Here is a 20,636-nt window from a genome sequence, read left to right as displayed (position 1 = left end):
ATGCGTTGGACTAGTGATTAATATAGAATGCTATTTCTCCCATAGTCCAATTCCATGTGTCCAGAAAGAGGAGCAGCACTTTCTACAAGTACTCAACGAGGCGCTCACTTCTTGTGACTCTTTTTTTCTGCTGGATTAGGGTTAGGAAGAAATTTCCCACCAGGAGAAACAATATTTTTTCTGAATTGTAAGCAGAAATTGGTACTCGGTTATTTCTGGTTGTTCATGCCAATGGTGAACAGGTTAAAGGGGGATTATGGGACTGGCCAGAGTAATTAATTCTGAATATCAAGGTCAGGCAGGTTTTTTCTTTTTCTCTATACAGTAGGCAAAAGTAAGTATGGAAGCAAGGGGCCCCACTGGGGTGCCTCCTAGTGCTGTTATGTCCAGTGGTAAAAGTTAATGGAAATTAAAGTTTAAAAAGTTAATGGAAGTGAAAGTTAAAGTTAAGTACAACTGTCAGAGTCAGGGCCATCAAAAGCTCAGATCCCTTAGGAATAAAGGCTAGCTTCTCCCCTGGGCAAAGAATGCAAACCAGCTCAGATGATAGTTGAAGACAAAAGAAACAGAATGGAAATAGGAGAAGCGATACAAAATAGGATCTCATATTACTGAAAGAAAGTGGCTTTTACCTCTTCTTGACCCTCCATCATGTTAGACTTTTATATATTTGCACTTAGTTGCATCTTCTTCCAATTCTCATTCCCTTGCTATTGTATTATTATGTATGATGATGATTAATTTTACAATTTGACCTGGTTGACAGGGTGCAGAATACCCAGATAGGATTCCAACAGTCTTAGAAGAGGAAAAGAATGAAGATTCTGAACATAGAGCTATGAGGGTTTGAATTGCTTCCCTGGAGGGGGGGCAAGCTAAATGCATTCTGTATGAATGACGGTAGCATGATGTTGGATGGGTGCATTTTATGGGGGAAAAGTCTGTAAATTTAGAAAGAAGTGCATGCGTGAATGTTGGGCAGCCAAGGGAGTGGACTGTAGTGCATTTACTATTTTCCTTTTTTAAAAACCTGGCTTTTGAACACCCTTCCCGATGGGAGAGACTTTCCCCAAACAAGGTTAACATCGGTGGGAGGGTTTTAGCTTTCATATACAAACCTCATCTCTGACAGCTGGTGCCTACATGTGTCCTGGGTTTAGCCAATTGAATGATCCCACATAAGCTTTGAATCTGAAGGACTCAAGTTAGTAAGAAAGAAGGAGACTTGGAATAGTCCACATAGAGATACAACACCAAGAGTCTAGTGACAGAGGTGCCAGCAGCAGGGCACGAATCAGGTTTTCCTGGTGTGATCTTGTGGTGTTTCCTGAAACAATCTTCCTTAATTCTTCAGCCTTCCTGTTGATCCTGTAAACTACCCAGTATCCCTGCAATAAGTTAACTTTTCTCTTGAGTTAGCTGAACCCAGACTTACACACTGATGGACATGGAGAAAATCAAGGATTCAAGGAAGGGGAGTCTCCTCTGCAGAGAATTATCTCTGAATCGTGTATAGGTGACAGTATTGGCTGGAGAGGGATCCTGTTTCCTACATGTCCCTTTTGTGGACTCTGGTCAGTAAAGACCCACTTGTCAGGACAACTAGGGTGGCTGTTAACATCTGCCGGACCTGTGGTCCAGAGATTCAAAGGACTGGCACTCCTCCTCCTACTCATGCATCAAAGGTCATAAAGGCAAAGACTAGGGAAGGCTCAGCTCTCTGCGAGGAGCAGTCTGGGCTGGGTTAGCTCTTCTTTTTCCAGGGATTCTCTGCCGTTCCAAGGAATGTGAAGAGGAGGCAGCAGTGCTCACCATAATGAGCCCTACAGCTCAGCTGCAGCAGAGTTTCTCAGCAAGACATGAGCCCAAGGTGTCCTCCCCAGCAAAAAGGAATAGCACCTGAACTTCTCTATCAGCCTTGCCTTTACCCTAATCCTTCACGGATGCTGCAAGCTGGGCCAAGTCATGGCAGAACTTATTGGGGGATGGGAGGGGATAGGCATAATGCTGGCTGATTCCAGAGGGGGGCCTTGGGGCCATCATCTCTCTGCAGTGGACTAATGCCCTCCCTAGGTTCCCCTGGAGCCCCACAGGGGCCGGGCGCAGGTAGAACTAGAGAGAAGGCAGCTCAGGATGGTGCTTATTTGTACCCGACAGGCACAGGTATCTGTACACTGGCAGATACACCTTTCTCCTTCTGGGTTCTCATCCTGCAACCCTCCCCCTGGCCACAGGATGAATCCTGATCCAAGGGACCCTGTTTTCCAAGTTTCCAAGTGCCCAGCTTGGACCCTGGTTTCCAAGTGCTCAGCTTTCTACAGCTGGGCAGATCCCTGTGCCATAGATAGAGCGCTGCTGGCAAGTCTCTGACCTAAAACCTTCGGGAGCAAAATGGTCGAGGTCCGGGTTAGGCAGAGGGCCCAGCGCCTTTAGGGGCTCTACCCAGTCTCGCACTTCTCCCAATTTCCGGAGGTGGGGCTGGGGTGTGGGATGTGGGGAGGGGAGTCCTGCAGGCAGAGGCTGCAGAAAAAGCGAGGTCGCCGCGCGCTTTCTGGCCCAGGCTTGGATCTCAGGTTCCAGGAAGGAGTGAAGTCCACAGGAGAGCCTGATGGCAGATTTCGCCTCCCCAGACAAGAGTCCCTGGAGGGTGCTGCCTGTCAGGCCGCCCTCTGCGGCTCAGGTCAGCGCAAGGCAGCTGGATTCCCTGGCGCCTCGGAGGCCGGTATTCGCTGCCTGCGTTTTTTTCCCAACTGCCCGGCCCTAGCCCCTCCACCCCCAGAGGACCAGTTTGGGGGGAAGGTGGTACAAGACGCCCCTCTTCTCTGAGAACCTCTTTACATTTCTCAAACTGGATCCCCAGGGTTGGGGCTTCAAAATGAGAGCCTGTTTCTCATCCTTTTCCCATTTCTTACAAATTCCAACCTGGCATCCCCTGCCTCCAAGTGTCCCTGCAGCCTGGCCCCCATGATCCCTGTGGTTGGGGAGAGCACTTCCGAGTTGCCCACTAACCATCCCTAAAGAGCTTTCTGTCGAGCTTTTGGCCTGGGCACAGCTTTGGCTTGGGGCGTTGGCATAGGAACCAGAGCTTTCCCCACCCTGGGTTGTCTGCCCCACAGCACAGGGCAGCTCAGCACAGATGGGCGCGGGAGCTCACTGGAGTCCTGGCAACTCCTGGGAACTGGCGGTGAAACCCTGAGACAAGCTATTGTGGAGGGAACAGTGGAACCAACACCAGGGCAGAAACCTGAGGAATTGCAGGGGGTGTCCCCTGAACTGAATATTCTCAGTTTGTGCAGCCAAACAAAGGTCCCTGACCTTCCAGGAATCTGCCACTTCAGCCCACCCCAACGCCCAATGTGAAGAAACATCATCTCATGGACCACCGACCCGTCACTTTCTCTAGGCTAGAAACCTCTTCCACTGGACCGATCTAGGGTGGGTGGTGTGCACAAGTGCTATAAACTGGAATCAGGTCGCCTTCTGTCCCAGACCCCCTGTGCACAGGGGCTGGCCGGCACTTCGCTCTCCCCTAGGACAGTAGTTGAGGACACAGAGTTGACCCAGGGCTTCTGTGGGGTTAATAAACAGTCCTCTCCTCTCTTCCTGCCCACCAACATGCAGAATCCACCCCAGTGCAGCTACCATGCCACCCCTGGGCTGACCAGAAAGCACCCAATTTCTGGCCTGAGATTCGAAAGGGAGAGAAGGAGGAGCCTGTGGGTAGAAGTGGGTTCCAGGGTACCACTGTGTGTCTGTGAGCTCCCAGGCTGGCCTCCTGAATAAGTGTGCCCACACGAAAGAGCTGGTTTTCCCCAACAGCAAGTCAACTGGTGGGTGGACTCTGTGAAGGCCCCTAAGTGTCTTCCTATGAACCTGGAGATTCCTATGAGCCACCCCTGAGTCTACATGCAGTCAGGTGTGGCCTTGTGGCCACCTAGGAACAGGTGGGTGAATGCCTGCGATGCTGCATTCCCAGGACTGGAGACAAACATGAGGGTGAGATCTGGGGACAGCAGCTGTTGTGTTAGCAAAGATCTAGTGGGAAGGAGTGGGTAAATGTGTAGACCTAAGGCAAGACTGTCCCCCCGTGTAGACACACGGGTCAGCCTGAGACCCAGCCAGAGAGCTTGAAACAGAGAGAGGCCAGTGCCATGCCTCTGAGCACATGTGGAGGTTTGTGTGGCTAGGGACTGCGGTGGACACTGCTCTGCAGCAGCCCCACCCAGCAGCAGCCTGCCCCTCTAGGGCTGGGCCAGTCTTCACCTGGGTTCCCTCCCTTGAGTCTCCACCCATCTGCATGGGGTCTGTACTCTCACTCCGATGGCCCGCCCCGCCCCCGGATAGCTGGGTGCCTATGAACACGGGGCTCCCTAATCTGCTCCTTGTTTAGAGGAAGGGCGGGGAAGCACCTAAATACACAGTAAGCCTCCCTTTGAAACGCTGTGGAGGGAAAGAGAGGCCACATGACTTTAGCCTGGAAATCAAGGGGGTGGGGAGGGTGGGGGCCCTACAGTTTGTAGGATCCACACAGGGCCCAGCGCTCAGAAAAACCAGGTCAAGCCACCCTGGGGCTCCCAGTGCCACTCCCGGAGCACCGGAGAAGAGCCAAACGTTTTTACTTGCTTTATGTCCTTAATCACTTCTGTGATCTGAGGAAAGATTGGCCCTGTATATTGAGCAAGGAAACTGCAGACTCCTAAAATTTAATTAACTTGCCCAAGGTTAGAAAGCAGAGAAGCGGAGCTCAAAACCTAGGCTGATGTCCAAAGCCACCTCAGCAGCTGCCTGGGAGTGAAAGAGAATTTTAGAAAGAGGGACAAGTGCAGAAGGAAGAGGGAATGAGGGAAGAGAGGGGCCATGCAGGTAACAGGGAAGGAACAGGACATAAGATAACGGAGTGGTGAGGCCTGTGGCAGGCTGGAGAGTGAATCCGAGGGTATCAACTGTGTCTGTAGTCTTCCTTTATGTAAGTAAAATGGAAACATACCCTCGGGCAAATAAAATAAGACCGCAGGCCATATCCAACAGGCAAGCTTGAGAACCCAGGATTAGATCTCAGACAGAGGGTAGTAGTTTAAGACTTTGATCCTTGAAGTAGAATCAGCACCACAGGAAGCCTGTTCTAAATCTGGAATCTCAGGCCCCACCCCAGACATTATGAATGAGAATCTACATTTTAACAAGGTTTCCCAGTGTTTCTTATATGCCTTAAAGTTTGAGACTGTCAGGTGCAATTTATATAAAAGAATACACCTTATATTGTATATAAAAGAGCCTCTCCAGGGACACTGTCCCTACCCCCATTTCCCCTACCACTCGGTGGGAGGAGGAAGGGCAGACCTTTCTCTCTTTTTTTATTCCAAATGAATACTGTTTAAAAGGTCGGCATAAGTCCCCCCCCCCCCCCCCCTCGCCAACTCTCTGACCTTCAGGCTGAATCCTCCTAACCCATCCCAGCCTGCTCCCTTATTCTCCAGCCCAGGACAGCCTCTTCCAGCTTCAGGTTTTGCACAGAGCAGATAGAAAAGAAGAGGAAGGATTTTCCCTCCTGGTTTTCCATTCCTTTGTCTAATAAAGTGTGATTCCTTCACTTCTATTTTTAACTCTCTGCAGGTTTGAGTGCCCCATCATGCTGACCCAGAATATGGAGGGGTGGAAGTATACAGAACCCCCTTCCAATTCTGGAGGGCTTCTGGAAGGTGGCAAGCCCAGGCTGGTGGGCACTGGACAGGGGCAGGGAAGGAGAAGGGCAAGGTCTCAGCGTCCTGGCAGTGCTGCAGAGTGTGTCCTGGAAGCGGGGGTCAGTCAGAGATGGAGGAAGCCCAGTGGACTACAGCGACTTGGAAACATTTTTCCAAAGCTGGGGGGGGGTGGGGGGGAGTAAAACCCCGGTGGACCTCTAAGCTAAGAGCTTCTTCCACAAAAAACGAGACATTCCTTGAGGAGTCCTCCCCAAACCCACAACTCCCCTGGATTCTCCACCCTTCGAAAAGACCCTGGCTCTAGGATTAGGCACTGGGTTGGAATGCTGGCCCCCCTTCATCCGCGTGCTCTTAGGCAAGTTGCTTAACTTCTCTGGACTTCCATTTTCCTTGTCCATAACGTGGGATGAAAATACCACTTATGTCATAAGGTGGTTGTTAGGACTGTATTAATACTTTTAAAATCTAGTGTAATGCCTGGAACTCAGCAAACGCTCAATAATGTCGCTTATTAATGTTATTACCGTCATTCATTTCCACCGGGGCTGGTAGCAGCCGCCTCTGCAGTCCCCAAGCTCCCTCGCACCTCAAGCTCCCAGGACCTCGGCTCGAGGCGCCTCCCCGCGCGGCCCCTAGAGGGCGCCCGGCACTCACTTGTCCGGCGTTTCTGTGGCAAAGCTCCAGGTCCCGCTCCCGCTTCTGGGTCTTCAGCTTTAGGGACTCGGCGACTCCCCCGGGCAGGAACTGAAGATATTTGGGCTCTGGGACCACAGCGCGAAAAACGTGAGGTGGCCGGAGCAGCTCCTACCAAAGGTCCCCTCGGGGCGGCACACGGGAGTGGAGCCTCGCCCCCTCCCTGCTCCGCGCGCCACCTCCTCGCACACACAAGGAGGCCAGATTGCCGTAGACTTCGGGGTGGCAGCGGCGGCCGCTGGGCCTTCAGGGCCTGGCTGGGGTCTTCGGTCGGCATTCAGGGCGGCCCGCAGCCCCCGAGCCCGGCCTCAGGCGCGTGGGGGTGCCGTCGCCCGCCAGAGCGGCGGGGCTGGAAACCCAAGCGCGGGCCTGGGAAATCTCCACCCCCCACGCCGACCGTCAGTTGAGTTGGACCCTCCTCCCTCCGGGCTGGGGGAGCAGAGCCCTCCGCGCGGTGGCCGCGTGGCAACCACCCACAGGCGCTTGGTGGGGTGCACTGCGAAGAAAACAGTGGGAATTGTTTGTGTGCGTGTTTGTAGCGAGAACGGCACACTTGTGGCTCGCCTTGTGTAACATCACACACCGCAGTCGTTGTATAGTTGGAGGAGGAACGTGAGGCTGTCTGCAGCAATGCAGGCTGTGAGTGAGAGGGTGTGAGTTTGTACTCATCCCTCAACACAAAGTGGGTTCCTATCTCTCCCGCCACTCACCGTGCTCCCTCCCCTCCATAGCACACGCCACCTTCTGAGGCTGCTCTGAGCTCCTTGGAAAATCTGAACTGGCTTGCTCTCACTCAGCCTATTCCTATCAGACTCCCCAGGATTAGGAATCCAGGCGTGGATGCAGGTGGGCGGTGCCAGGGGCCTACCTTGACCGACACTGGGCAGCGGATTCCAGCCTTGGGGGCGGAGGGAAGCGCAGGCAGCTCCTGTTAGTTGCCCAGGCTGGCATCCGGGGCTCCAAACTCTGGAGCTGATTGTAAAGGCCTAGCAGAGTGAGATGCTGCCTAGGAGCAGGGTCTGAGAGGCGATCTTGAGAAGTGTGTGAGAGGATGTAAGCAGAGCAGCAGGAATGGGGGTGGGAGGGAGCGGGGGCGGTTCCTCCAGCATCTGGCCTGAGGGCTCTCAGGGCAGCCCCTGGGGCCACAACTCCCCGTCACCGCCAGCGTGGCCTCTGAGTCCCAGCTGCTCCAGTTCTGCACAGCCTGGAGGGCCCCTATTTAATTGTCTCATACACCTGGAACAGACCTGCCCACCTGCAAGTCACTCACCCCATAAACAAGATGCCCATCTGAGTCTGAGGACGCAGTGGGGGCTTCACAAGGCAGTGCTCAGGCCGAGTCCACAAAGCCCCCGAGCACAGATCCTGCCACACAAAGCCGCTATTATAGTTAACAGGTTGAGCCAGATTCCCTGTGTGCCACACGGCGGCGGCACAGTAGGGGCCTCAAGGACCCCACCCCTGCATGAGTTTCTGGGCCCCAGAAGGCCACCACTCACTCAGCCACCCCGCTGGGCTGCACCAGGTCTGAGCAGGCTATAGGGGCTCATTCACCGAGGAATTTGGTCAATGCAGTCAGCTCACTCAAGCCAAAGAATGAAGCGGGACTTTCTGCCCAGGCAGGTTCCTTAATTCCTCTTCTCTACCCGCACCTCGACACACCATTATTCCGATAATTTGTTCCTTTTCTATTTTTGAACAGAGATGACCATTTCCGTCCGAGGCGGAGGCAAGCCTGGAGCTGTGAGCTTTCTGCTGAGGGTAGTTGGCCCTGACAGTGACTCTGGCACCCCCCTCCCTTCCAGCCTCCTTCCCCTGGGGACAGGGTGCGCGAGCCCCAGCCGCCATCCGGCCTTTCCCCGCCGCAGCCCTCGGCCGACGCGGGATTCGGCGAGATTCGGTCCCAACGAATTCCCGGCAGAGAGAGGGGAGGCGCGCGCCGCCCCTCGGCACCGAGGGCCCCAGTGCCCCGGGGAGTGTGCGCCCCCCCGACGCCTCCCCCGGGTGGGGCGGCCTGGGCGCTTGGGAGGGGCCCCGGGAAAGCGCGCGACCCGGGCCAGTAGCGACTGCTGGGAGCGGGCGTGCGCAGGAGCCGGGAGCCGGGAGCCGGAACGTGGAGCTGGGTGGCCTCCCACGATGGGCGCCAGGGCCCCAGGGCTCGGGATCTGGCATAGGATGCCCACATCGCGTGAGTCCTCGACCAGCCAGGCAGGGTCGGAGAGCTGCGGGGCCGAGGTTGTGAGACCCTAGGCTGTTTGCGAAGATCGGGTGAGGTAGGAGATTATTTTGGGGAGGAGATGTGTTATGCCTAATTTTGCCTGCCTTTGTCTTGCAATAGGGGGCGAGGGAGTGGTGGGAAGAGCCGGACGTCAGAGCTGGGTTGGGGGGGGTGAGTTTGGGTGGGGCAGCTTTTTGCCACTCCTGCCTCAGCTCCTCAACTGGGCTAGTCTGCAGCCAGCAAATACCCAGGAGCCTCCTGGTGCCCAGCTTCTTGAAGGGGTCGCAAGGATTGGGTTGGTGATTTTGGAATAGTGCCAGCGGCAGGCACTGAAGGTGGGTTAAGATGAAAATGGAGGAGACTGCACTGGACTAAAAAGGTTCAGTTTCAGCAGGAGGGGAGAAACAGTCAGACCTGCCCGGCAGAAGGAGCTGAATTCTGCAGTTCCAAGAGGCCATTTCCAGATTTCGCTTCACCTGATACAGGATACTGCAACTGGTGCTAGTGGGAGATCCACGACAGATGTGACGTTGAGGCTGGAACTTTCTCCCCACGACCCACACACAGTCTGTCAGGGCCTGAGCTGGTCACTAGATGGGCATAAGGGGGGTGGCAGCAGGGAAATCCCTTGGCCCCAGACACCTCCCCTCCCCCCCACCCCAGATCCTGCTCCAAGGGGGCCATAGATGAGGAATGAATGAATACTGCCCATTCCCCATCCAGCTAAAATTTTCCCTTGGGCCTCCTTGGGTTAGAGGTTACTGTGCTTTGGCCCCATATCATAAGGCAGATCCAGGATGGCAGGCTGGGCCAGGATGAGGGACACTGACTCTGACGGTTTCCATAACTCTCCCCCAACCCCAGTCTGGGTGCACTGCTCTGCATACACAAACAAACTTTATACCCCACTCTCTTCCAGTTTTTAGCCACAAAGTTCTCTCATTCTCCCATCCCAAAGAAAAACGCTTCTATCCTCACTACCCCAGGATGACAGGTTTCCCAAAGCTTCAACGACCTGGTCTTCCAGAAATGCAGGCTTAAAGTCAGTTTTGTGCTTTCCTACGATTGATCTAGCAGGTGGGGGGGCTAGATGTTATGAGGAATGCTGTGTACTGTGGCTGCGGTCCTGGCTGGAGTGGTCTGGGGCCTCTCTGAAAGTCCCTGGGAAGTCAGTTTTTCAGATCCCTCCTAGGCCTGGCTAGTGCTGGGATCTGGGAGGTCCTGCTTAGAGCACCACAAGAGGATCTACTGTGACTTGGCTACCGACTCAGCGTGTCCCAGTCTACGCAGCTTGCTAGGTAAGGGCCTAGAACCTCAAAACTCCCAGATGTTGATACTCCCACAACGTATCTGAACAGCCCACCTTAGACCCCTACCACCATGCACACCACCAGTGCACAACTGCAGCCACTTATACAGCACCATACACACTCACCCGCAGGGACAGTCACAAACAACGATCCACACTGCCCATTAATTCACTCCCCCAACTGTATACTGTCCCACACAAGTATATACAGTAAAATACACATCTCACACATGATTACATTCACACGGTTATAGACGATACACAATCACAAACACATATTTAACACAAAAATAGATTCATAACAGAAAGTAATATGTACTCTCACAAACATTACCGTATATTTCATTCACAATCACAAACACTAGTAGGTGATTACACAACTACCCAAAAAGACAGCCACATTCACACATGGTCACACATACACATAACTACAAATTCATATGTACAATGGTAGTTTCGATTTGCAAATGAAGCAGAGCAAGCACGCACAACTGCAAACTGAACGCTTACAAACATTCATTATCAGTTACATGCTGATTGCCCACACCATCACAAACACACAATCCACACACCGAACTCTCACTCCCAAAGACAAATCCTCTCAAGCACTGGCTGTCCCAGAAAAGCCTGATTCTCCCAACTTTCCTCAGGACTGCCATTTCTCCCCCCTCTTTTTTTCCTCTCTCCAGAGTCTATATGACCTGGGCTCAAGATGTCCCTCAAACTTAGACACCAGTGGCTGACCTATGTGCACTAGCCCACGTCAAGCCCAAGGAGCTGCAAGGTGCTGGGCTCAGCAAGGAGCAGGCAGCCTTGACTCCGGATCTGGAGGGTTTTATTTTTTTTTCCACATAAATTACACGAGCACTTTATAAAATGGTTACACAGAAAACACCTTATAAGTGCATAACTTAACCCCCCCCCCAAACAGGATCTAGAGAAATAGGCTGAGTTTGTGTGGAAACCTGCCTGTGCGTACCTGGGTTTGGCTAGAGTGTGTGATGGGGGCCTGGCAGGCCAAGTGACGCTGTTGTGGCTCTTGTGTGTGCGATGGTGTGTCACAGTGTGTTTGTGAGAAGTGCCATGCTGTTCAGAATGAATCTGGGTCACCCCTGGACTATGCCTGATAGTAAGGGTGAAGGGAGTGAAGGCTATGGCCCTGTGTGCGCGTGCCACCCTGCCATAGGTTCCCTGTGTGTGGCTGTGGAGTGACACTGGGGGGACAGTAAAATCACCTCTGTGCAGGCCTATGGGTATCTGTGTGTGACAGGGAGTGGGAAACAGAGAGGGGGGTTATCCCCAGGGCAAGTTTAAATGACAGCCCATCCTGTCATCTAGGGACCCCAGAGGCTCTTCTTCCACCACCTCTCCTGCTTCTCAGCCCCACGTTGAAAATCAGAATAAAATAAAATAGACGCAAACAGAAGACTCTGAACAGTTCCGCATAGGCATCTGGGAGGCGGCCGTGCATCCTTTTCCTGGGCGCTCTTCTTTTCTGTGGAAAAGAGAACGGCTGGCCGCCGGCCTGAGCGCTACCGCCGGGTTTGGAGGAGCGGGCGTTCCCCTGCTGTGTGCAGTCTGCGGCGGGAGAGTGGGCGAGAGTCCAGGCTCTCAGGCCTCGGCGACCCCTTGGATGGGCCCGGGTCACTCACAGGCCGACGCCACGGACGTGACGCTGGTGATCTTGGTCGAGTCGTCAGACCAGGGCTGCAGGTTCTGCAGGGCGAAGAGCGATGAGTTGTGCACGCAAAGCGGGTCGGCAGGCAGCGGCTGCGCCAGGCTCTTCTGGAAGGCTTCTTGCTGCAGCTGCAGGAGGATGCGGTTTGCCTGCTGCCTCTCGGCTTCACGCTCCTCTGCAGTCTGCCGCCTGCACCGGAGGACAAGCCGTTATCGACGCTTTGGGGGCGCTCCTTGGAAACAGCCTGCTGAGTATGCTCCCCTTTGAGGCCCTCAACCTCAGCTTGGGCCCCTTAAATGCATTTCCTTATCTTGGGGATCCTGACAAAGACTAGAAGCCCCTTAAATGGATTCCCTTATCTTGGGGATCCTGACAAAAACTAGAAGCCCCAAAAATAGATGGGGGGTATCCCAGGAAAGCTGTGGGAAAACCTGCCAGGCCCAGGTAGCTGGGGCTCCCCATTTCCATGCAAAGCCCCACACCCTCACTAGTCCCGGAAGACACAGCCAGGGCTAGGGTAGCGTCTCGTCTCTCTCTCTCTCTCGTCTCTCCTCTCCTCTGCCCCGAGGGCGACCAGGCGCCTTCCCAAGCCTGAAGGGCCTTACTCTCCCCACCAGCACTGGGAAGAGGCAAGGGCCAGTGGACACGAGCTTTTCTGACAGACCCCTCTTCTCCCCTTTCCCTCTGCACCAGGCTTTCGACCTCCTGCGCTGAGCCCCGTGCCCTGCTGGGACTCAACGGACCAGCCGGTTTCCTCTGCGGCGGTCCAGGGAGGCAATGACTCACTTATTCCATTTAATGCCTCCCCTCCACCCCGTCAACTGAGATCAAACGTCTGTCTCTAAGGTGGACAGACCTAATGGGAGTCCCCGGGGCCTCCAGAAGCAATTTGTAGGCGATCGATGAAGCCGAGCGAAGCCAGCAAGGGCCTCTCCCAGCGGCGGCCACCGGCCTTCTTCCCGCCGCCCCTTCTAGCCTTTCCTATCTGTGTGTCTGTCTCTCCTCTTCTTCTTGCCCACATTTCAAACTATTTCTCTCCTTTTAGGCTTTGTGCTTTTATCTCCTGTTTTCTCTCACCCTACTCCTCCTTTCTCTCAGAATTTAAGGGAATTGGTTTGAAATTAAATAGAAAGTTTTAAACCTCCATTGCTTTCCTTTATTATACATAAGACCTCTTTGGACTGGCTGGTTTTCCTCTTCTCCCTGGGTGGGGAGTCTGTCTTCCCTCCACCTTGTGTGTCGGTTTCCCTAAGCTTGCTACTCTGTTTTTCTCAGTGACCCTCTTCCCCTCCCCTAGGCTACTAGGTGGGTCTTGGGAACATACCCGCGCCCACCTCCCCCAGACCTTACTCCCTCTTTAGCTTTCCCAAAATCTGGACCTTCGTCCTCCAGCCCTTCCCCACTGGCAGGAATGTGTGTGGGGGGTGGGTAGCAGACTCGAGGGGCAGTGGCTTCCTTTGTGGCCACAGCGGCGGAATCCCGGGCAGATTCCTTGCCTTCATTCAGAAAAAGAGGAAACTCCAATTCCTTCCTCCGGCCCCAGGCCCGCCCCAGCCGGCGCCGGGGACTTCGCCCAGACTCTATGCTCTCCCCCCTGACGTCTGAGCTAGCAAGAAACTCCTGGAGTGCGTGGAGCCAAGAATGCAGGCCAGAAGTGCAGGAGGGTGCAAGGGTGCAAGAGGGTGCAAACAGAGGAAGCGCCTGTGAGGGGGTGAATGAGTGTAGTTGTTGGTGTGTGACCAGAGAAGAGAAAGTCCTCTCTCTCTCTCCTCCCCCCTACACACCCATCTGCTCCTCATTGATCCCCCTTTCAGTGGGACCCTCCAAAACCCCGACGCAGCCGGCACTGATTGATTTTCCCCTTGGCGGGTGGGGGACCCGCTGCGCCCAGGCCTGACGTCTGGGGGAGGAAGGAGTTAGCAGGGCCCAGACCCACAGTCTGGGGCCCCAGACGCTCTAGCGGGAGCCCCGGCTGGGACGCAGAAGCAGAGCGAGTGCCATCCTGCCTCCAGGCTCTGGGACAGAGGAGGCATCTCTGTATGTATAAGTTTGCGCAAACAAATAGTCCCTTAGGACTCACTGATCAGGGAAGCCCGGACTGCGCAAATTGTGCTCAAACCCGGAGGTTTCCCCAAGCAGCGGCGGAGACGAGCAGCGTCTACACAGGCAATGAGTGTGCCGGCCAGAAAGCCAGAAAGCAAGACAGCCGGGGCTCTCCGGCCCCAGTCCGTCACTGGCCATGGTTGCTTCCTGCTCCCCGGGAGCCTAGAGAAGCAGCCCGCTCCTCCGAACCAGAATCCTCGGAAAGCGGCGAGGGAGGGAGCACCCGGAGAGAGGCCCGGAGCCCGACACTGCGCCGCCCGCAGCCACACCCGTCCCGCGCGCTCACCTCCACTTAGTCCGCCGATTCTGGAACCAGGTTTTGACCTGCGCGTCGGTCATTTTGAGCGCCTTGGCCAGGGCGGCGCGCTCGGCCGAGGCCAGGTACTTCTGGCGGTGGAAGCGCTTCTCCAGCTCGCATATCTGCAGGCGTGTGAAGGACGTGCGCGGTTTCTTCTTCTTGGGGGGCGTCCGATTCTGATAGGGGTGACCTATACGGCGTGTTACAGTGAAGGGTGAGAGGGCCACTGGAGCGGGAGACAGACAGACGGCAGAGGCAAGCGGCAGAGCGTCAGGAGGCGTCCCAGGCCCGACACCCCGCGAGTCAGCAAGTGCAGCGGCTAGACCCCAAGAGCGGGGCTGTAGTTCTCCTGTCAGCCCTCAGCTCCAAGCCCATGGCGTGAAATGGCCCCCACCCGCCCGCCAGGGCGACGCCGATGCTGACACCACAGAGGCCTCCATAGCCCTCGGCTCCCACGTGCCCATCAGACACAGCACAGCCTCCTTGAGGGGCATGTCTGAGGTGAGTTAAAGGTCGCAGTCCCCCACCCCCACCGCATAGCCCCAGGCCACCAGCCTCAGAGAAGCTGCCCAACAGTAAGAGGCCATCCTTGGTCAAGGCTCTGGGTCTTGAGTCCTGCTGAGCTCCAGCAGACAGCAACATACACAGATGGACACATCACATACAACAGGGGCAAATTATAGATCTATACACTCAAACAAGCTGACACACAGACAAGCACAGGCACACAGACAAATGCACAAGGCGACAGCCATAAACTCCCTCAGAACCTTCTTCAGGCCTGGAGCAAGATTAGGGCAGGCTGTGGCTCCCCTAGGTAGGCTCCGTGGAGTACCATTCTGCCAGAGACCCAGGCCCAGTGGGCTCAAAACTGGGAGGCAGGGGGAGGAAGGTTCCATTAGAACCCTTTAAGACCAACATGGCCTGGGTGGGGGAAGTGGGAGAAGGCACTAACCGCAGCCTCCTCAGGCCTGAGAGGACTTGGGTTGGGTCGCTGGGGCCCCTGAAGTACAGGACCCTTCTGGAGGCCCAGAGCAGAATGGCTGTTGTGCTTCCCTCAGCCCCAACTTTGCCACAGATCCAGAGTCTGGGCCAAGGTTCCAAAGCTGGAACAGGAGCTAGCCCAGGGTCTAGCTCTAAGCTGCCTATTCCCCTTCCACCGTTGGGCCCTGGAGCCGCAGCACGGTGGGAGCCCCAGGTCGTTGTCAGTCAGCAGCCCCCTCTTGACTCTGGCTTCCTCTAAGGCCGGTCTGGGAACCCAAGCTCTACTTGTAGCTGCTTCCCAGAGGGCTTGAGGGCCTGGCCCGGCGGGAGGATGCTAGTCTCGGATCCAGGGAATGTTAAGGGCGGCGGGAGGTGAGGCCAGGGAAAGGGGCCCGCGCAGGAGCCAAAGAGCTCAGTGCCATGAGCGGAAGCGGGAGCGGAGGGAGAGCAGAGGAAGGCATGGAGCGGGAGGCAGGCGGCCACCGCCGAGTGCATAACCGTCCCTGGAGTTCTTTCGGCTACCAATCGATCGCGGGTCTGGCCAGTGCATTATTCACGCAGGAGGGGACAGGGCTGGGCCCAGAGGGGAAAACGCCGAGCAGAGACAGAACGGAAACGAAGTGGGCGGCTCCGCCTCGCGCTGCTACTGACCCGGACAGATGGAACCCGCAGTCCGGGAAGAAGGGCCCGCTGGCTCTGCTGCTTTACTCCAGCTCCAGGCCTCTGCCCGGCCCGGCAGCGCGACGGGCACTGGACCTCGGAGCGCGAAGTGTGTGTGTGTGTGTTTGGGGGGAGTGTATGTGAGGGGGACGGGAGATGGGGAACCTGTTTTCCTTTGCGTCTGTTTCTGGGGCTCGCCGCCTCGGCCAAAGAACGTCTGCCGGGACGGAAGAAACAGTTCACATCGCGCCCTTTTCTCCGAGATTCCTGAGCCCCAAATGCCGGCAGAGGGTAGTCCCGAAGCTATATATCCCTTCCCTCCGCCTGACCGGGCCCAGGGACTCCGGGGTGGAATATAGGAGAGCTTCTCAGAGAAAGGGTCCTGCGGGAGCGACGGAAAGGGGCCCAGGCTGGGAGAAGTCTTCCAGCAAGTCGAATCAGCGAGCTTACAAACGTGGTGGGCGGCTGAACTTGGGGAAAGAGCTGAGAGGAGCTGAGTGACCTGGCGCGCAGAGGGGGCTGCGGGGAGCCGGGCCGAGCGAGGGTACAGCAGAGCCCAGGCCGCGGCCAGGCGGGACGCGCGCCGGCCGGACTCACCTGTGAACCTGTCCTTTGTGTATCTGCGGTTACTCTCCATCCAGGGGAAGGTGAGGCCAGTGAGGTTGTTGACCCCCGGTACAGCAGGCACAGAGGGCACGGTGGGCAAGCCGGTAGCCAGAGGTTGGGGGTGGGCCACTGCTCCAGCTAGCGGCCTGTGCGCGGGCACCCGGATCACACCCGAAGCGCTCAGTGCCCCCCCGCCGCCGCCACTCCCGCTGCCGCCGCCGGGACCGGGACCGCCCGCCAAGGCCATGTTCATGTTGTAGGATCCGGCCAGCGGGCCCATGCTACAGGCGCCGCCGCCGCCGCTGCTGCCCGCCGGGCCACCGGGTCCACTCGGGCCTCCGGCGCCATAGGCTCCTGCGCCCCCGGCCCCGGCCCCGGCCGCGGGGCCCCCGCCGCCGTAAGGGTAGGCGCCTCCAACCAAACAGCCAAGGCCGTATTCTCCGTCCTGGAGGCGCGAAGCGGGCCCCATGCAGCCGCCCTGGTCCGGGCTGTTGAGGATCTGGTCGATGCCAAAGCTGATGGGCTCCGCGTGGCCCGGGTGGAGATGGTGCGGACCCAGGTGCTCCATGCTGGCCCCCGACCCCGGCCCCGCGAGGGGCGGGGGGCCTGGGCGGCGGCACTCGCTGTGCTTGCTTGACTCGGGGGCAGCGCGCAGCGGCGCGGAGGCGGCAGCGGCTCCTGGCTGCGTGGAGACCCAGGCGAAGTGCGCAGAAGGGCTAAAGTAGGGGGGGAGGGGAAGGAGAGAGGGGGCGCCGTATTCCTCCCCTCTCCGCTTGCTCCTTCCCCTCTTCGGCTCCTCGCTCGCTGTTGACTCTGGGACATCAATCACCAGGCGAAAAAGCCCGGTGCGAGCTAGCCTAGCCGTTTCGGCCGGGTCTCTCCATTGGCTGTGCGCGGAGAGGAGCGGGGTGAATGACAGCGCGGGGGAGGGGCGGAGAAGGGGCGAGGGAAGCCTGGAGCCGAGGCAGATGTAGGAGTCAGAGACGGACGGAGGGAGTGAGACCGAGCTTCAGAGAATTAGTTCACAAAGAGAGAGAAAAGACGAACTAGAGACTAAAAGGAGAAAGAGAAAGAATAGGAGGCTGCCACTTCCGAGACCAATAGACAGATGGACCCAAGGAGGTGGAGGTCAGAGCCTGGCAGGAGCCACCCCTCCCCTCAGTTAGGGTTGGGTGGAGGGGCCAACCCACCAGGCCTCTGCGGAAGGGGTGTCTCTGTGCTAGCGGAGAATCTCCCCAAGGGCTCAGCCCGGAAGCACCTGTCAACTAGAGGTCTTACTCCAAGCTTCAGGTTTGGGTTGTTAGAAAGTAGAAAACTGTCTACTCTTTGGGTATGGCACCCAGGCCCCCAAGGCAGGAAGGTCAGTTCAGCCTTGTCCTTTAAAATACAGGCCTATGAACAACTGCCTAGATATTGTTGAAAAGTCAGCAACCGCCCCAACTCAGCCTGTTTAGAGAAACTGAGAGAGGGGAGACTTCCTGAAAGGCAGGTACAAGTCAAGGCAGCTGACTTGGGGCCTGCTGCTGCTGCGATGCCCAGGCCTCAAGAGTCCCCTTTTCCTTTCAAATAGACAGAAGCCTCAAGAAGTGGTTCCCACTGTATGTGAATGAATTCAGATTGCTTCCATCTAGCAACTGGCCTGGGGCTGACTATTCCAAACAAGAAATCTTTGGATTGTAGTGAAGGGAAGGAGTTATTTTCTTATTTCTGGAATCTAAGGGTGGAGGCCCAGGAGCTTAAAGCAGTGGGGGCTGGGGATGGTGGGATCAAGATCAGGGAAGTGCATCCAGGACAAATTTAGGCCTTTTCAAAGTTTTGCCTGTGGCTGACTGGCTTAGAGCCCAGGAGAGAAGAAGGAAACTCCCTTTTTCTGCTTCCTCTCTTTCCCTCTCTATGTAGAGAAAGGTCCGCTCCCTCCCAGGAGCCAAGCCCGGGGAAGGGCACAGGTTGGATCACTTGGGATCTATTTCTAGTCTATTTCAGATTCAGTAGGCCTTCAGGGAGGGATTGTCCTGATATCAGGCAAGATGCTAGAATGTGAAGGCTCATGGTCTACCTATTTGCAATCTATTTGCTTTGGCCAGGTCTGTTACTTTGACCTGAAGGGACCGCCTTGGAGGCAGAGATGGCTCACATATCTCTGTTGCCACCTGTGGAGTACAGCTCCACCCCACAAAATAGACTCATCTTGGGTAAATAATGAATGAAAGAACCTCCTTATTCAACAGATATTTTGTTGAGTACCTACTATGTGTCAGTCACTGTTCTTGGCACTGGGAAAACAGCAGTGAATGAAACCAAGTTCCTGTCTTCATGGAGCTTAATTCCATAGAATGGGTGAGACAACAAACAAAGAAGCAAATACAGTAAGCTGCATGGTAGTGTCATGGAAAACACTGTGAACTCTACACCAACTCTTCAAGTTGAGTATTATCCCTATTTTATGGATGCAAGGGAACCAAAATTCACAGAGGCTAGTGACTTGATCAAGATGGAGGAGCTGGCTTTGACTTGCTTTTATAGGTTGGCCTTCAAGCCTGGCTGCTGGTTGGAAGCACATCCCTATGGGGAAAACCTGGCCTGGGCTCCAGGCAGGTGGACGAAGGCTCACAACAAGTCCAGAAATGAAACTTTTGTAAACACTAAGCAGAAACATGAGAGAGAGCTCAATTCCCTTGCCAGTTCTCTCCTCTCCACCCACCCAGTTGGGGTGCTACTCCTCTATCTACCCAGGAGGTTCCAGAACTTTCTTTGGAAGTTGTTTGAGCCTGAATGAGTTTCTTTCCTGCATCTTATCTTGAGGGAACTAAAGCAGAGATAAACATAAATGTTTTACTGAGAAACTATTATGTTTCAGGCACCACACCACATTGATCTCATTTAAGAATCAAAACCCTGTGAAGTTAATAGAAAGAAGTCCTGGTTGTGCTACAACATGGAAGAACATATCAAACATGTTAAGTGAAAGAAGCCAGACATGAAGGCTACATAGTGTATGATTCCTTTTATATGAACAATCCAGAAGAGGCAAACCCATAGAGGCAAAAAGTAGTTTAGGGGTTGCCAGGAGCTGGAGGAAGCGGAGAGTGGGAATTGGCTGCAAATGCATACAAAGTTTCTATTAGAAGAGGTGAAAATATTCCAGGATTAGAGAGTGATGATGGTTGTACAATTTTGTGACTATATGAAAAAAAAAAAACCCCCACACATTGTATGATTTAAAGGGCTGAATATTATGGTACATGAATTATATCTCATTTTTAAAAGAGAAAACAAAAACAGACTTGACGAGATGGATAAACTTAACCAAAATCCCACAGACAGAAGAGGATTGATCAGAGACTCCCAAATCTGAATTATTTTTTCTGTATGAAGTTGAAAACAATGGGGGCAGGCCCTTCATCTTCCTTTGAGGCTGGGTCCCAGGTGACTTGCTCGTTTAAGGCAACAAGTTACATTTGGGTCCATTGTAGTTTGGCCTGCTGCAGTTAAAACCCTGTCTTTCTAGGTTACCCTCAGAATAATTGCTCTTTGCCACTCTCTGGCCCATCAAGGAAACCCCTGAGTATTTCTAACACTCTTCTTCCTACTTTCTTCTCCCTCCAGATGCACCTTTCCAGCCCCCTTGGTTTTCTACCTCTGCCTGTTCCAACCCTTTGAGCATCTGCCTCACTCACCTCCTTAGACCTGGCACCAACTGTCCAGGGTACCTGGTGGTCCAGTCTAAGGGTGGCAGAAGTCACAGCCACCTAGTGGTCTGCTAAGACTGTCAGGGTGCTCTTCTCGTGGAAAGCCAGCCACCCAGGGACATCCTTATTTTCCCCTGCCCTCACAGCCGCCTGCCTGACTGATCTCTTCCGTGTTTTCCACCCACCTCTCACGCTTATCAGAGTCAACTTTTATCCCAGTCTAGTTTTGAGGGGCTGGCCTCCCTATGGCTGGAGTTCTTTGAGGACATTAAACCTTAGCTTTTGTCTCCCACTGGGATAGCTGCTGAGGAGCCAGGGTTACCATCTCAGTCCCATCTCTGCCTAGAAAGATGAGACAAAGGGGCGAGGATTCACTGGGCTCCACCCCCCCCCCTTCCTGGAAGCAGTGTTACCTGAGCCCAGGGCTGCAGTTGGAAAGTTTTCTGAATTGGGGGAGGAGACTCATACAGATCTAATATGCCGTGCAGCTTCTGTGTTTCCACAGTGCTTGTCCATGCCTGGCAGAGTAGCCCTGTTAGGAAAGAGGTGGGGAGGGAAAGAAAGCAGGACCCATAAACCACAGCGATGTCTGAGGCACCTTCTGTCACAGTAACGATCTCATGCCATTTCCCAATAATTCTATGAAGCGGCTTTTGTTATCTCCATTTTACAGGTGAGAAAACTGAGGCACCAAAA

The 20,636-nt window shown here is 54.9% G+C and overlaps 2 protein-coding genes across 3 annotated transcripts in view; both read right to left on the bottom strand.

Annotated features, from left to right (window-relative positions):
• Positions 1-7,440, bottom strand: part of LOC110256659 (uncharacterized) — a 66,149-nt gene extending 58,709 nt beyond the window's left edge. The window contains exon 1 of the mRNA XM_084995257.1: positions 7,264-7,440. Within this exon, the coding sequence (XP_084851383.1) occupies positions 7,264-7,346 (83 nt within the window). The 5' untranslated portion in view covers positions 7,347-7,440. The remainder of the gene's footprint in view (positions 1-7,263) is intronic.
• A 3,300-nt stretch (positions 7,441-10,740) lies between these two features.
• On the bottom strand, positions 10,741-17,085 carry TLX1 (T cell leukemia homeobox 1). Of its 2 annotated transcripts, none has more exons than XM_084995249.1 (3): positions 16,243-17,085; positions 13,990-14,227; positions 10,741-11,789 (listed from the first exon to the last, which is right to left on the bottom strand). In XM_084995249.1, exons 1-3 carry the CDS (start codon positions 16,817-16,819, stop codon positions 11,567-11,569), a joined length of 1,038 nt encoding a protein of 345 aa, XP_084851375.1. In that variant the 5' UTR covers positions 16,820-17,085; the 3' UTR covers positions 10,741-11,566. The 2 variants fall into 2 exon arrangements, with proteins under 2 accessions (XP_084851375.1, XP_020928759.2); XM_021073100.2 differs by having other exon boundaries at positions 13,990-14,191; positions 16,243-16,951.
• Positions 17,086-20,636: the final 3,551 nt, after the last annotated feature.

This window comes from Sus scrofa, chromosome 14 (assembly GCF_054392235.1).
Source record: "Sus scrofa isolate SSC_HxYL_T2T_F1_AM1 chromosome 14, Sscrofa_HxYL_maternal_Yorkshire_Landrace_v2.0, whole genome shotgun sequence".
NCBI classification, from domain to species: Eukaryota; Metazoa; Chordata; class Mammalia; order Artiodactyla; family Suidae; genus Sus; species Sus scrofa.
Note: the sequence above shows the minus strand (reverse complement) of the source record. Positions and strands in the feature narration are given on the sequence as shown.

Excerpts from the sequence above, each read along its gene's own strand:
- TLX1 (XM_084995249.1), bottom strand. The coding sequence starts at position 16,819 with ATGGAGCACCTGGGTCCGCACCATCTCCACCCGGGCCACGCGGAGCCC. Across the intron at positions 14,228-16,242 it reads CACAAAGGACAGGTTCACAG|TGGCCCTCTCACCCTTCACT; the intron begins GTGAGTCCGGCC and ends CTCCCGCTCCAG. Across the intron at positions 11,790-13,989 it reads AATCGGCGGACTAAGTGGAG|GCGGCAGACTGCAGAGGAGC; the intron begins GTGAGCGCGCGG and ends CCTCCGGTGCAG.